Raw genomic sequence first — 15,738 nt, forward strand, 5'->3', positions numbered from 1 at the left:
CCCAGGCCTTCAGCGTGATGGCAAAGGCCTCAACCACCTATAGAGTCATGTGCATGTAGTGTGTGTGTGGCTGCTCGTACCTGTCCGGACAAGTGATGGTTTTATAGTCCTAGCCCACTGAGATACCATGCCGCAGTTTGACATGGATACCCCACTTAGGCACGGTATACTGGCTCAGAGCTGACTAGTTGTTGTTGTAAATCTAATGCCAAGTGCCAAACAGGGAAACAACAGTTACCATCTTGTAACGTCTTTCGCATGACATGACCAGGGCCCTGTTCAACAAAGCGATCTTAGCGCTACGATTGTTGTAAGTCAGTGTTAAACAATGGGATTTACGATTGACTTAGCGCTAAGATTGCTTTGAGGAACAGGGCCCTGGGATCGAACCACCATCAATATTCTAAGTATGGTAATATAAATATTTCAAATGTCCAAAGGACTCTGCTGTTCTGCTGTATTTAACATGTACAGCGGTCACAGCGCTGTCCTTGAACGGGTACGTAGTGAGTAAGTGAGTGAGTTGTTTTTAATGCCGCTTTTAACAGTATTCCAGTTATATCGCGGAGTGTCAGCTTAATGTGGGAGGAAAGCCCGAAGTGATGCAGGTCTCAGACCTTTATCACTTCGGTGAAACCCAAGAGCACGGGTATGGTGCTGACGAACCTAGAAACATAAATGGGGCGAACGGGGATTCGAACCCACAATCATAGGTTTCTGGCGTGTCCACAGGACGCAACTCTGCACAGCGAATCGCAGTGCCTTAGAAGACTGGGCCACCCGTGCCCCTACGGGTATGTAGACTAAGTCAGGTTATTACTTACATCTCTGTCTGGTCTGAGGGCTGATACGAACTCCTTGTAGTCGATGTAGCCATCACGGTTACGATCAAAAATATCAGCAACAGCATTCATTTCAAGTTTGGATGTTGGGAACTCTGAAGAATAACAGTATCATACAACATAATTGTACACGTGGACAAATATTAGTTTACTTTCAACTTCACATCAGTCTACATTCAATCATAACAGAAACTGAAACTTGCAATTGTCATCTTTAAAACTTCAGTTTGCAACTTCTTTCACTTGTCTGATGCCCAAATCTATTGACATGTCTTTCTGTCCATATGGCAATAGTTAACTCTACTGAAAACGAGGCCTCAATACAACTTCAGGCTAGTAGATCCAATTTTTGTAATTGGTCCCGGAAAATGTTTTCCTAAAGTGCTGTATCTCAGCCAAGGTCTCTTGATCCATATGAATAAAGTGTTACAAGGGTTTTGGTCGTGTTTCAAATGTGGACCAGACAATCCCCTGATTGGGCGCGTGATTGAGTCGTATTTTAAGATGCTTTTAGCAATATTCCAGCAATATTCCAGCAATATGACAGCGGGGGGACACCAGAAATGGGCTTCCAATATTGTACCCATGTGGGGAATTGAACCCGGGACTTCAGCATGCAGCGTAAACATTTTAACCACTAGGCTATCCCTCCGCCCTTATCCTGTTATTGACATCATGAGCATCGATGTAGTTATTTGGATACGATGACATGTACCAACTGAGTCTGCAAGCCTGACGAACCAATACTGTTAGTTGCCTCTTTCATGGCAAGCATGGGTTACTGAAGACCAATTCTAACCTGAATCCTCATGAAGGTGTTACGAAGTCGTACTCACTGGACGAGATGATACCCTCAATGAACTCCTTCCTAGTGACCTGGCCGTCGTGGTCGCGGTCCTGGCGACGGAACAGGTCCATAATGCGAGCCTTGTTGTGATGCATCCATCGCAGGTAGCGCTTCCGCCACTCATCAAAGTCGAAGTTTTTCATTCTCTCCACCTGAAAGTGAGACTCAGATTTCAGTAAAAGATCCAATGTTTCGGAAAAACAAAATTGCCATGAAACCTAATTTTGAATACGATGAACTGTCCTCCTGAGAAAAGGTTCCAGATTGGAACTTTAGCAAGTAGACTTTTTCAAATTGTATTCTCAGTTATCTCCCCTGCCTCACCTCATTCTGGTACTCCAGTGCATCCTGGAGTTTGCGTTGTCTGTCCATAGCCATAAGCCACACCTGCCTCCATTTGTTGAACAGAGCACCGACTCTGGGATTGGCATATAGAGGTTCGGGTGTTTTTCGGCCTGGTTCTGGTGTGCGGCGACCAAAATCTGGTGTTCTACGTCCGAAATCTGGTGTTTTTCTACCATAACTGCGACTGAAGTCAGGGGTCTTTCTTCCAAAGTCAGGAGTTTTTCTTCCTGGTGTGTCAAGGCGTCTGAAGCAGAATTCATTATTTACAAGTACCTTCCTCCCAAAAGTACAGAGTCCCTTTCACAGAGTGAATGAGACTAAGGATCGATACAGCTTTTATCAAAGCTGACTTCTGGATTCAACTTCATTATTCGTTCAATGAGACATTTTGGTACAGATGCTACTGCCTTTATCGAACAAGTGATCAATAACTGGGTAGGTGAGGTGAAATGGAGTTTAATGTCGCATCCAAGATTATTGCACTTATATAGCGACGTGCATGCCGCGTGTGTGGCTGCTTGTACTAGTCCAGACTGATGCCGATTTATAGCGCTTGCCCACTGAGATACCATAGCGCAGTTTAACATGAATACCCTACTCAGACACAGTTTACGGACTCCGAGCCGACCAGTCCTTGTTTTAGCCCCTTTATGCAGAGCGCTGGGCAGAGTAACAACAAGTACCATCTTTTAACGTCTTTTGGTATGACCTCCTAAGACATCTTCTAACGTCTTAGGAGGTGCAATAACTGGGTAGGACATGTATAAACAGCTTACATAATATATGCAAAGAGATAAAGCATGATGACACACAAGGGCACAGTTAGGTGTCTGAATCAATACCCCTCCTGCAATCCCCTCCGGTTCCGCCAGTGCCCTAGTATTAACTATCAAGCAAATCCATACCAAATAACCAACAGAACACTCCGTAAACTGTAACCAGGCAGGAAAACAAGCCTGCAGCATGACCACCTAACACAGATGCTACCCCTTCACACCTTTCCATACTGATATGCTCAGTCTGTTGTCTGATTCATGCCTCATTTAGAGACGGTTCTGTATTTATATATAGCCTTGTCTGCCTTTTTCATGCCTACTAATGTGAAACTTACGATGACTTGGTTGGTGTCTTGTAAGCTCCTTTGAGTACAGGGATGAATGAGGAAACTCCATCTTGAGATACTGATGATGTCCGCCTCTTTCCAGCCTTGGTCAGTCGGTCAACTTCTGGCTGCTTGCCAGACATCTCGTTCTGGAAATCCTGAAATGACAAAGATCAGTATGAAGACAAAGATGTTTTAAAAGGTCAAAGACGAAGGGCAATCAGATTTATTTGTTGAAAATACTTCAAAGAAAATATTCCACCACAGTGGTACTACTACACAGAATAATATACACTCACTTGAGTAATATATTTCAATAACTGTTCGACATTTCATATTTGGTGACCCCTTTGACTCTGTCCCACCACTGACCCTGGTAACCAAAGTCCAGAGTGCCATTGTACAAAACAACCTTAGCGCTACGACTGTCGTAAGTCTATGTTAAGGTATGGGAGTTATGATCACCTCAGAGCTAATTTCGTTTTGTAGAGCGCCCAGCACTCTTTGCGCTACGAATGTCTTAACTCTATATCAGTGTGAATTACAATAGTCGTGGCACTAAGATCACCCTGTGAAATATGTCCCTATCTACGTCAAAGCAAAGTTTGATTTGAATCGATGTCACATACCTGATGTTCCCGGATGAGCTCCATGATGGCCGGGATTTCTTCCGGGAGGGGTTCCTGGTCCTGGTTGTGGAGCTTCACCTCGGCTGAGTTGAGCCAGGCCAGCAGCTCCTCCAGCAGGGCGTTGTTCTTCCTCAGGTGGGTCAGACCCTCCGCCAGGCGGTGGCCGCGCTGCCTTGACCAGCTGGTCAGCTGGAATACACATGGCAGCTTGTAACACTGGGCACATTCCGTTTATATTGAAAGAGTGTTAACATCTCATTCACACCATGCTATTCATATGAAGCTAAGGCCGAAACATCAATATACAGCCTGAGTGCAAAATCGGCAACACCGGAAACACTCGTTAAATCTCCTACATCATCATCATCATCATCATCATCATCATCATCATCATCATTACACAGTGAAATCCTGTGAATCATAAAAACAATGAATGAGTAGGGTTAAATGCCATTTTTAGCAATATTCAAATTAGCTTCACACATTGCACCCATGTTGGGAATTGAAACCGTGTGGGGTGTGTGAACGCTTAACCACAGTCCCTTAAGAGATGTGTTGATAGTGTTAAGAAGGCTTCTGCTTGGATCATAAAATTGCTCAGATAAATATTTCAAGTTCAAGGTCAAATTAAGAAGATCACACTGTGGTAGATCTGTCAACGTCATATACTGGCTATGTATAAGATAAATTACTTGAATTTTTGTAAATGCGAAACACCCTTCCAGTAGAATTCCTGGAACGTATTGGTGGATGATCTCACCTCCTCCCAGCGAGCCCGGAGTGCTGACAGCCAGTACTTCATCGTGGACACAGCGTCAGGGTGACACCGCTTCATGATGTCCTGGCCGATGTTCAGAGTTTCTCTCAGGGTCGCCTCTTGTCTCATCAAGGCCTCCTCAAATTTCTGTAACAAATAACACCAGGATTAAGAATCACTGTCAATGTCCACACATCCACAAGTTCCCATCTCCACCACAGACAACCATGTCATTTCACTGGCTGGAATGGAGGTAAAATAGTCAACAGGGACTACGCTCCACAATATGGTGCACATTTTAAGTCTAGATCTGAGATACTGAGATCTCTGTTAATAGGGTTGCCATTAACTACAAGATCAATTACATTATATAATTTATCAAAAGAAGAATGTGTTTATAGGGACTTGAATCAAACTTGCCGAGACTGCCATTCGCCAAGGCCTAGTCCCTTTTAAGTAACAGTTACCTAGGATCTAGTGTTTCATGAAGAAGTGACTCACTGTTTGTGCCAGATATGACGGAGTGAATCTCTTAAGATGTAGTCAGCAATATGTCACAGCACAGCAGTGAGTAAATAACGGAGACTGCACAAAGCAAACCAACGCTTGGTCTACTACTTAAGCAACAATCGATGCCACTGGGCACAAATCAACCCAGTCACACACTTTACTCATTTCAGTCTGCCTCAACAAGCATGGTGTAATGAGGGCCAAGCACACTCATTGGTGACATATATGATCTGATGTGATCAGATGAGGAATGCATGCATGCATGGGAGTGTATGTGGTTGTTGTTTAATGCTGCACTCAACAATATTATATGACAGCGGCCTGTAAATAATTGAGACCAGACATTCCAGTGATTTAAATGACACTTATGAAACAATGATATCCCATATTTAGGGGTTCAAAAAGTCTTCAAGCCGCGAGGTAGGATGTTCTTGAAGCCACAGATCAGCTGACAGTTGACCCTGTGTTTGTTCCCAATTGGGGATTCAGGATTAGAAGGGGTCCCCAGCACCCTATGCTTGAGGTACGAGGCAACTCAGTGAAAATGGTGGTCTGAGTGGGTGACTTGGTTGATTGCATATCAATGTTCCCCAATTATGTCAGGAGTTGTCCTTAATATCAATCACTTGTTTGTCTGGTCCAGACTTGATTATTCCCAGGCCGCCATGAGGGTGACGTTGAATCACAAACAAACAAACCTTGTGCTCGTCCATCTGCTGTAGGATGAGCGGCTCCTCATCGGGGATTGGGCCTCGGTAGCGGAGGGTCTGTTCCGCCTCCGCAAGCCATTCCACCAGACCCTGGGCCTTCTTCTGGAACTCGTCAGCCTGGAGGGACAGAGTAGGTGGGTTTGTGAGTTTATACCACTTTGATAAGGGATCCAAACCAGTTGACATATTATCAATGTGAGAGGAGGGTCTAAAGTGATGCAGGTCAATCATAGAAGTCACTTATAGCATTTTGTAAAACCTAAAAGCATTGATGTGATACAGACAAACCAAAGATCCTAATCTAGGTAAGCCAAAGATCCAAACCCACAATCACATAATTCTGGCACTACTAAGGGACACAACTCTGCATCATGACATCTTCAGAAAGAAGAGTTCCAAAGCTTGAAAAAGGGATAAAATCAGCTTTTGACTGAATTTAAATTGAAAATATTTTTGCATTGTTACAGTGAGCTGGAAAGTGTTAAATGTATTGCGTAGATAAGGGATTTGAACAGCATAAGCCAAGTCATGCATGTGAGGACACATAACCCCATTATCAGTCGAATACCTGAAACTCTGGTTCAGGTGAGCTTAAAATTCATTAATTTGTTCAGCAGCAATATTAAGCAATCAGATAACAAGCATTAGAATGAGGACATGATATCCAGACCAAAAGGCTGGGTATATTCAGTGTTTCATGTGTACACACCAGTTTGTGTGCCTGGTCGAGTCTCTGCTGTTTGTTGGCACTGAGGCGGCAAGTGCGGTCCCACATGGTGGACAGCTCGATGAGCTGTGCCTGGAGCTGGGACGTGTCCTCCTGGGACTTCTCCATCAGCTCCTTGGCTGACTTCTGTACAAAGGCAACTGTGTTGGTTCTTGCACTCAGCTCCGTTTGGAATGTCTGTGAAACAAAATCAAAGTACAATAAAAATTGTGTGTACTTTTTAAGATCGTGTTACTAATAGTGTTCTGCCAACAATCATACAATTCAATTTAATGCTTGACAAAAGCTAAGAGTTAAGTAAAGATATTTTAATATTTATTAATTATTATTAATTTGGTAACTTTTCATGACAAAATGTGGTTTTAACATGACATAATAGACATTATATGCCTGTATATATTACACAGCATTGCTATGTCACTATAAACTGCTATGGTTATGTTATTTATTAAGACAGCTGGGAGTATTACTAGATCTTACACCTCACTCATCAATATTCCCCTGTATCACAGTGGCCTGTAAATAATGGTGTCTGGACCAAACAGGTAAACTGTTACTGTGATTGTTGCTTTAACACCGCACTCAGCAATATTCCAGCTATATGACGGCGGTCTGTAAATAATCGAGTCTGGACTAGACAATCCAGAGATTGATATCATTTGCAAGCATCAATCCATGCAACTGGGATTTAATGACATGCATCAACCAAGTCAGCCATCCTGACCCCCCTCTTATGACAAGCATAGTCGACTCTCACAACAAGCAGGGTTGCTGAAGACCTATTCTAACGCGGTTGATTGATACTGTGAACAATGATGAACAACAATCCACATTTTCAGGGTACAATGACAGAGTCTGACCACCCCATCCATTTATTCATCTCTTATGACCAGCATAGTAGCTGGGGCCTATCCTAACACAGAGTCCCCACAAGTCAGTAAGTGTCCCAACCTTGTGTTGGTCAAGCAGACTGTTGACCGTCTCAATGTCGCCATGGACGAGTTGGTCCTCTCCAAGGGTTGGCTCGACCTTGGCCAGCCAGTCCATCAGAGCTTGCAGGGCATCATTGAACTGACCCGAGGTGAGCAGCGCCTCCTCAAGCTTACGTTGTCTGTGATAAGGTAAAAAATATAATTCAGACATGTGGATAAAGGTGAGATGAAATGGGGTTCAACAGTTCAAGATTATAGCATACAGACTTTGAGTCGATCGATCTTGAAGGATGTAAACATAATTAGATTCTTTCCTCTTGCTGAGATATAATAGACTACATAATTTTAAAAGGACATCTTTACATTGCATATTTAAATTTTGCGAGTACACAAACTTTGTACTTTGAAGCGAAAGTTGACAATCTAGATACCCATGATGGTTCGGTAAACAGAAACTTCCTATGAGAATCAACACACTTGGCTACAGCAGAGACCATATACTGAAATAAAGTCTGTAAACACTCTCACGTGAGCCTTCAGATCTCGCAGATCTTGCACAGTCATTTGATAATTATCACTTTGTCTCGCATGGCGGTAATCAGTTCCTAATTAGCCCGGAGGCCTGCACCTCTGGCTACAGTGATATACAGTGGAACTGCAAAAAGTGTAGGAAAGGGAGACAACTCCTGACAGACTTGCAACCAGCATACAACCATGCTTACTGAAACCATGGCAACAGGGTACTCATTCCTCACCCATTCACCTCACCACTATCAGACTGGCATACACATATCTACGTACCTGTCAACAGACTTTCCACAGACAGCATTCCATCTGGACTTGAGATCATTCAACATCTGTTGTATCTCAGGGCTATCTTCCTTGGGGCATCGGTCTTTGAGGGAGCGGCCAGTACGGTTAACTGTGTCGAACTTGGGCTGCTTAGAGCCAAGCTTCCTCTGGAACTCCTGGTAAAGGAAGACAACTCTGTAAATGCTTGAATGCTTTGAGTTGTTTGATAAAATTGCAATTGCTTGCTGAACTTAATATTATGTTACTCATTAAATCAAGTGTGCACTGGAGCTTCATAGAATACTGACAAACTGAAGGCCAATTTTAACTCTGATCTTCATGGGGTTGAGCACAAGAGAAAAGGATGTCATTACCTTATGTTTGGCAATCTGGGCCTTGATCTTGTCTGGTTCATTTGCAATGAACTGGTCGGAGTCTACCTCGCTCTGTGCCTCCACCAGCCAGTCAATCAGGTCTCGCCACATGTCGTGGAACTGAAGCAGTCGTACATTAGCATGTGATCAACATGGCAGATAGCATTCATAGTAGCCTTTACAATAGGAATACATACCTGTACAAAATCTAACACAACATGTATTTTTAGGCAAAACCAAAAATGTGCAATTTTTCTACAGTCAAACAAAAGTGAGTGAGTGAGTTGGGTTTTTACGCTGCTTTTAACAGTATTCCAGTTATATCCTGGCGTGTCATCTTAATGTGGGAGCCTGACCACCCGATCCCGTTTGTCGCCTTTTACAACAAGCATAGTCACCTTCTACGGCAAGCATGGGTTGCTGAAGACTAATTCTACCCCGGAATAAGATGACACTACTGTTGTCATTTTCATCCCCATCCCCATCACCACCACCCTCCTGTTTCGTCTCACCTGCTTGGCCTCCTTGTACCCCCGCTCGAGGTGCCTGGTCCTCTCTGCACTGCGGGACACGATCTTCTCCCACCGGTGCTGTGCACTGGACAGCAAGTTCTTGATCAGGATGACATCCTGCTTCTGGCTGAAGTACTTCAGATGGGTACCCATCTTGTCAAGAGCGACCATCGCCTCTCGGTGCTTGCTCACATCCTTTTGTAGAAACTGTAACAAACCAGAGATAACATGAGCTTTTACGCCGCTTTCAGCCATTTTGTAGACATATCAAACACAAAGAACCAATTTCACTTAACTGATGTGGTTATTAAACCTGGGTCTTTTACACGATAAGAAAATGCTTTAAACACTAGGCTACCCGAACCCCCTGTATCAAACTGGAAACAAGTCGTTAACTCCATGTCAAAAATTCTAAAATTTGTAAGCATTATTTCAGCAATATTGTTGCCAGAATATTTTGTGTATATATAAATAACAAGATGTTAAAATATGATAACTAGATCACATATTATCATTAAAATACAAGTTAGAGAATATTCAATACAAATTACAATAAACCAATGACACAAAAAAAAGATGATTACACTTCACTATCATGGTGAGATGTTGTTAAGATGTCTACATGTCTCTATGACCTCACACCCCACTGATCCCATGGTAGGCTGTTGCCAAGATGCCTACATGTCTCTATGACCTCAAACCCCACTGATCCCATGGTAAGCTGTTGCCAAGATGCCTACATGTCTCTATGACCTCAAACCCCACTGATCCCATGGTAAGCTGTTGCCAAGATGCCTACATGTCTCTATGACCTCAAACCCCACTGATCCCATGGTAAGCTGTTGCCAAGATGCCTACATGTCTCTGTGACCTCAAACCCCACTGATCCCATGGTAGGCTGTTGCCAAGATGCCTACATGTCTCTTTGACCTGATACCCCACTGATCCCATGGTAAGGTGTTGCTACGATGCCTACATTTCTCTATGACCTCAAACCCCACTGATCCCATGGTAAGCTGTTGCTACGATGCCTACATGTCTCTATGACCTCAAACCCCACTGATCCCATGGTAAGCTGTTGCTACGATGCCTACATGTCTCTGTGACCTCATACCCCACTGATCCCATGGTAAGCTGTTGCTACGATGCCTACATGTCTCTATGACCTCAAACCCCACTGATCCCATGGTAAGATGTTGCTACGATGCCTACATGTCTCTATGACCTCAAACCCCACTGATCCCATGGTAAGATGTTGCTACGATGCCTACATGTCTCTATGACCTCATACCCCACTGATCCCATGGTAAGCTGTTGCTACTATGCCTACATGTCTCTATGACCTCAAACCCCACTGATCCCATGGTAAGCTGTTGCTACGATGCCTACATGTCTCATTGACCTCAAACTCCACTGATCCCATGGTAAGCTGTTGCTACGATGCCTACATGTCTCTATGACCTCAAACCCCACTGATCCCATGGTAAGCTGTTGCTAAGATGCCTACCCTGTGTTCATCAATCTGCTTGGTGACTCTGTCCACCAGGCGGCTGACAGGGTTGAGGTTGTTAAGGGTTTTCTCTGTGTCCGTCAGCCATGCAATGAACTTGTTCAACTCCGTGTGGAAGTTGCCAGCGAGGCCAACAGCTTCCTCCAGCTTTTTCTAAAAACATAACAAATAATTAATATCATATTTAAACACCAATATACATTTTTAATTAAGCTGTCTGAACATAAAATTTTATCGGAGATTGTCTGTGTTTCTGAACAGCAGAGAGCTATAAGCATGTTTATGACACATCAAGGAAATGCTATTTTCGAAAACACGCTTGCTCCCAAATTCTGAAAGTGGACATGTCAAATTTAATTGTAATATGTCCAATATTTAGAGAATATCAACAAGAAGGCTTGCTGAGTAGTTTTAAGTGTGATATAGTGTTGATATATTTGATATCAAAAGACTCGAGTAAGATTCTATCAATCATCCAAAATCATTTCCCCAAAATTTTCAGTTTGTAACCAGTAATTAGCAGTGTCTTATGTGTAAAAAGAACAGCAAAGGCTGAAAAAATATTAGTCTTGGTTCTTACGCACTGCCCACGTCATCATAAAGTTTGCTGCACATTTAATTTTTATTTCCATTTGAAAAAAGGTGAGGTGAAATGGGGTTTAACGTCGCGTCTAAGATTATTGCACTTATATAGCGAAGTGCATGCACGTTTATGTATGTGTTTGGCTGCTTGTACTAGTCCAGACTGATGCCAATTTATAGTGCTAGCTCACTGAGATACCATGCCGCAGTTTAACATGAATACCCCACTTAGACACAGTATACTGACTCCGAGCCGACCAGTCCTTGTTTTAGCCCCTTAATGCCGAGCGCCTGACAGGGTAACAACAACCGCCCCTCCACCCCCAAAAAAACAAAAAAACTATTAAAAAAACACCAAAAACCCAAAACACTGCTCGTACTATATTTTCAAAAGCCATTGCTTGAGAACCAATTCTTTAATTTTTCTAAGCCTAACAAGTGGCAGAGAGACTATATAGCTACTGACCTTCTTGTCCTCTGCTCGATTCTTGGCATGGTCCCACCTCTGCTTGAGCGCCCCAACATTCTGGGTCAGGTTGGACTGAGCAGGGCGCTTGGATTTCTTGGCTAGTTTATGTCCTTTGTCTATGACAGACTTGATCATGGGGTCAAGGGCTTGAAGTTCACTGTATACATCCTGTAGCAGAAATAAGGAATCTTCAGCCATGAAGATACGAAAGTTTCCCTTAGAGTGGCCTCCCTTGGTCATGTTAAGCAGACGACGCATTTCATTGCACACCATAATAAAAGTCGCCATCTTTGTTGTTATGGTACAATATTTAAGATCGATTTTAGCAATCCTAAGTTGGTCTGGAGCAACTTAGCATTTTGAACTTAACTTGCAACTCTATTAGTTAAGATTGCTTTGTGGAACGGGCGGCTGATCGGAACATAAATTTAGGATCGCATACTTAGGGAGGTACAATCAACTTAGCCCTAAGATCGCTTTGTGGAACGGGGCCCAGGTCTTAGGTGAGGTGAAATGGGGTTTAACGTCGCGTCCAAGATTATTGCACTTATATAGCGACGTACATGCACGTGAGTGTGTGGCTGCTTGTACTAGTCCAGACTGATGACAATTATTAGTGCTAGCCTATTGAGATACCATGCAGTAGGTTAACATGATTACCCAACTCAGACACAGTATACCGACTCTGAGCCAACCAGTCCTTGTTTTAGCCCCTTAATGCTGAGCACCAGGCAGGTTAACAACATGTACCATCTTTTAACATCTTTTGGTATGAGGCTGCTGGGGATCAAACCCCGGACCTTCCACTCTCTGGGCGAACGCTCTACCACTGGACCACGGAGGTGGTCTTAATGCATGTCTTAGATTTGACCTCCTGGGTGAAACCCCTGAACATGGGTATGGTGCTGAAAACATTATCAGGGTTAACTGGGATTCGAACCCATGATCATGATTCTCTGTTCAGATAATTGTGGCGCCTTAGACGACTGGGCATCCTATAAACATACCTATATCACAATATCCATTGAATTGAAGAAACTTTGAAGATGTTGAATTCATGAGTGAGTGAGTTAGGTTTTACGCCGCTTTTAGCAATATTCCAGCAATATCACGGCAGGGGACACCAGAAATGGGCTTCACACATTGAACCCATGTCAGGAATCGAACCCAGGTTTTCGAAGTGACGAGCGATATTTGATTCATTGGTATCATAGTGAACAACTGTCTAAATAAAATATTTCAAACAGATTTTACCATAAACTTCTCGAGTTGTTCCTTGGCAGTCTCTGGGAGTCCTCCGACCGGCTTGGAGGTAATGAGTTGGTTCTCTACATCCCCCAGTTTCATCATGATGTCCTGGAGGTCTCCACCAAAGGAGCGAGCCTGGGAACACAGATGGGTCAGTGTTACAACGTTATCTGATAAATAAACACTATTAGGCCATATGTTTTTTTGTTTTTATTGCTTTACATATTTTTGGCCCCAAAATTCAGGTCGGTGGGTCAAGAGAAAAAATTATCACAAAAATGTCTAATTTCCAATATATTTTAATTTCCTCAAATGGTAAGTTGCTAGAATAAAAAGTAGTGCTTGGGAATTTTTACGATAGATATTAAACAGGTTTTAATGACCGTATTTTAAATAATATATTGAAAGTGACAGTAAATGAGTTGGTTTTTATATTAACATTTGACTGATTTTAGCTAGGCTGATTCGGGTAACGATGACACAAAATCAGCAAAGTCCCGAAGCCTGACCATCTGATCCATCAAGTCGCCGCACACTACCAGCATAGGTGGATAGGGACCAATTCTAACCTGAAGGGTTGTAACCACAGGGTTACTTTTCATGTCAGTGGCCACTACTCACCTCCTTGAGGGCAGACTCCAGCCTGGCCTGCTTGTCGCCTAACTTGTCCTGGAGGTCGTCCCATCTGTTGTTCATCTTGTCCACCTTCTGCTTGGCGGCCGACTCTCCACTGTCAGCAGCCATCAGCTTCAGTGCCTCCTCGTTCAGGGAGTCCACGCTTGGCTGGTGTGCTGTGATGTCGTTCTGGAGAGACTGAGGACCGAAAGGAGATGCATGTAGTTACCTAAATGTTTCAACACAGGCCTACAGGAAATCAAGCCTCCTTTTATGGAATCAACACTCATTCTGGACTTTCCACGTGTAGCCATCATTCCAAAGAGGAAAATAATTTTTCAGAATACAAGTACATGGGTATAAGATTAACTTTGAAGTGTGTTCTATGTTTTTCAACCCCCAAACTGTCAAGTATTAAGTCACACAACATCAATCCACAACAACTGACCCGACACCCCATTCAAAGGGAGACAACACCGCTCACCTTTAGTTTAGCCAGTTCCATCTCGATGTCCTTGACTTCGCCCTCGACTGGTGTGATGGCATCAAGGGCCTTGTCCGTCTTCTCCTCCCAGGACAGCAGCTCGTCCAGGGCATGGTCAAACTGACCCACACTGAGCAAGGCCATCTGCAGCTGTCTCTGCCTCTCTCCGATTCCGGCCACCAGTGTGTCCCACCTTGTATTGACCTCCAGGAGAGGCTCCTTCACCACGGCGGCCTGCTCAGCATTGGAGTCCTTCACCATGTCATTCACTTGCTGGGTCAGGGTCTCAACGTCAATTTGTTTGGGGTCAACGTCAGCTTTGAAGATCTGGAAGAAAAATGTGTAAGATAATTATCAATGTGGAACTGTTGATGACTAGGTAATCTAAAGAGTACTCATCCCAGAAGAGTGAGTGAGTGCGTGAGTGAGTTTAACATGGCTTTGAACAGTATTACAGTTATGTGAAGGGATATCAACTTAATGTGGGAGGAGTGAGTGAGTGAGCGAGTGAGTATGGTTTGCAATATTCCAGCAATATCACGCCGGGGGACACCAGAAATGGGCTTCACACAATGTACCCATGTCGGGAATCAAACCTGGGTCTTAGGCATGACGAACAAACTCTTTAACCACGAAGCTACCCCACCGCCCCAAATGTGGGAGGAAATATTTCCAGTGGAATTACCTGTTTTTGAATACATCTTCATTTTGCATATCTTACACTCAATTAAGCATGGGTGTAAGTCATAATTTGGAAGCTGGTGTTTTTGGTCTCCTGGAGTCCCGACAAATGAAATTTCAATGTACACTAAGGTTGCAAGAAAAATTAATATTTCCTAACTGCCAATGTTTAAGTTATTTGATACTTGTTCCATCTTCACTGTGTGAGGTGGATTAAAAAAAAGGTAATACTGGTGGCTATATGTACCTTGAGTTCATCCCACTGTTTCTTGATTGTCTCAAAGTCAGATCCAATGGGTCCAAGGTCACAGAACCTTTCTTCCATCCTTTGCAGCCAAACAAGCATTTTCTGAAAAGGAAAAACCCCATTGTCATAAGCAAGGTTAAAAGTTAAAAAAAACAAAAGCATATTTGGACAGCTGAAACACATCCTCTTTAAAATATTTCATCATTCTTGTAATGAAACCAGCTGAAGAACCTGTGTGGCAAAAGCTGTTGTGTAAATGGCCTGGACAGATCGTCCAATGACTATGAGTCCAATGACTATTTAACTCTGTGAATTGAATAATTCATTCCTACTCTGAGAACTCCTTTACGAAAGAATTATGTTGAGTTGCAAAGCAAGATTACTGACCATCAGCTCATCCTGGAAAGTGACAGCCTTCTTCAGAGCATCTTCAAGGGTCTTGGACCTCTTCTCACACTCATCACTGATGGCGGCCATGTTGGCGTCTGCATCCTCGATGTTCTTCTGGACTTCTGGTTTGTCTGAATCTCCGACCATAGACAGGAGATGGTCTCCTGCCTGGCGGACATCATCCAGATCAGCAGCAGTAGCCTGGATGTCCTCTTTCAGAGCCTGCAGAAAGAAACAGGATAGTTAAAGAATGATACAAAATGTCAAACAGACGTATCATTAGTATAAAGATAAACCGTGGCCTTTGGGTAGTCATTGAAGATGTTGTCATATGAGAGTAGCAATATTTTTTCATTTTTTTAAAGCTCAAAGCGTACTTAAAAGTTTATATGATAGACAAGATAATTCTCTGAAACATAACACAAACATATTC

General features: G+C 43.2%; 1 protein-coding gene across 19 annotated transcripts in view; it reads right to left on the reverse strand.

Moving 5' to 3' along the window:
- Positions 1-15,738, reverse strand: part of LOC139480555 (microtubule-actin cross-linking factor 1-like) — a 275,708-nt gene that overhangs the window by 11,811 nt on the left and 248,159 nt on the right. For all 19 annotated transcript variants that reach the window (XM_071263682.1, XM_071263686.1, XM_071263685.1 and 16 more), the window contains 19 exons: positions 15,303-15,527; positions 14,916-15,017; positions 13,988-14,314; positions 13,510-13,701; positions 12,895-13,023; positions 11,638-11,808; positions 10,587-10,742; positions 9,080-9,286; positions 8,568-8,687; positions 8,203-8,369; positions 7,421-7,580; positions 6,452-6,646; positions 5,731-5,859; positions 4,526-4,669; positions 3,766-3,954; positions 3,146-3,294; positions 2,014-2,278; positions 1,679-1,841; positions 825-937 (listed from right to left, as the gene is read on the reverse strand). In XM_071263682.1, the coding sequence (XP_071119783.1) occupies positions 825-937; positions 1,679-1,841; positions 2,014-2,278; positions 3,146-3,294; positions 3,766-3,954; positions 4,526-4,669; positions 5,731-5,859; positions 6,452-6,646; positions 7,421-7,580; positions 8,203-8,369; positions 8,568-8,687; positions 9,080-9,286; positions 10,587-10,742; positions 11,638-11,808; positions 12,895-13,023; positions 13,510-13,701; positions 13,988-14,314; positions 14,916-15,017; positions 15,303-15,527 (3,303 nt within the window). The remainder of the gene's footprint in view (positions 1-824; positions 938-1,678; positions 1,842-2,013; positions 2,279-3,145; positions 3,295-3,765; positions 3,955-4,525; positions 4,670-5,730; positions 5,860-6,451; positions 6,647-7,420; positions 7,581-8,202; positions 8,370-8,567; positions 8,688-9,079; positions 9,287-10,586; positions 10,743-11,637; positions 11,809-12,894; positions 13,024-13,509; positions 13,702-13,987; positions 14,315-14,915; positions 15,018-15,302; positions 15,528-15,738) is intronic.

This window comes from Haliotis cracherodii, unplaced genomic scaffold, assembly GCF_022045235.1.
Source record: "Haliotis cracherodii isolate W230 unplaced genomic scaffold, xgHalCrac1.p SCAF_4, whole genome shotgun sequence".
Classification (NCBI taxonomy): domain Eukaryota; kingdom Metazoa; phylum Mollusca; class Gastropoda; order Lepetellida; family Haliotidae; genus Haliotis; species Haliotis cracherodii.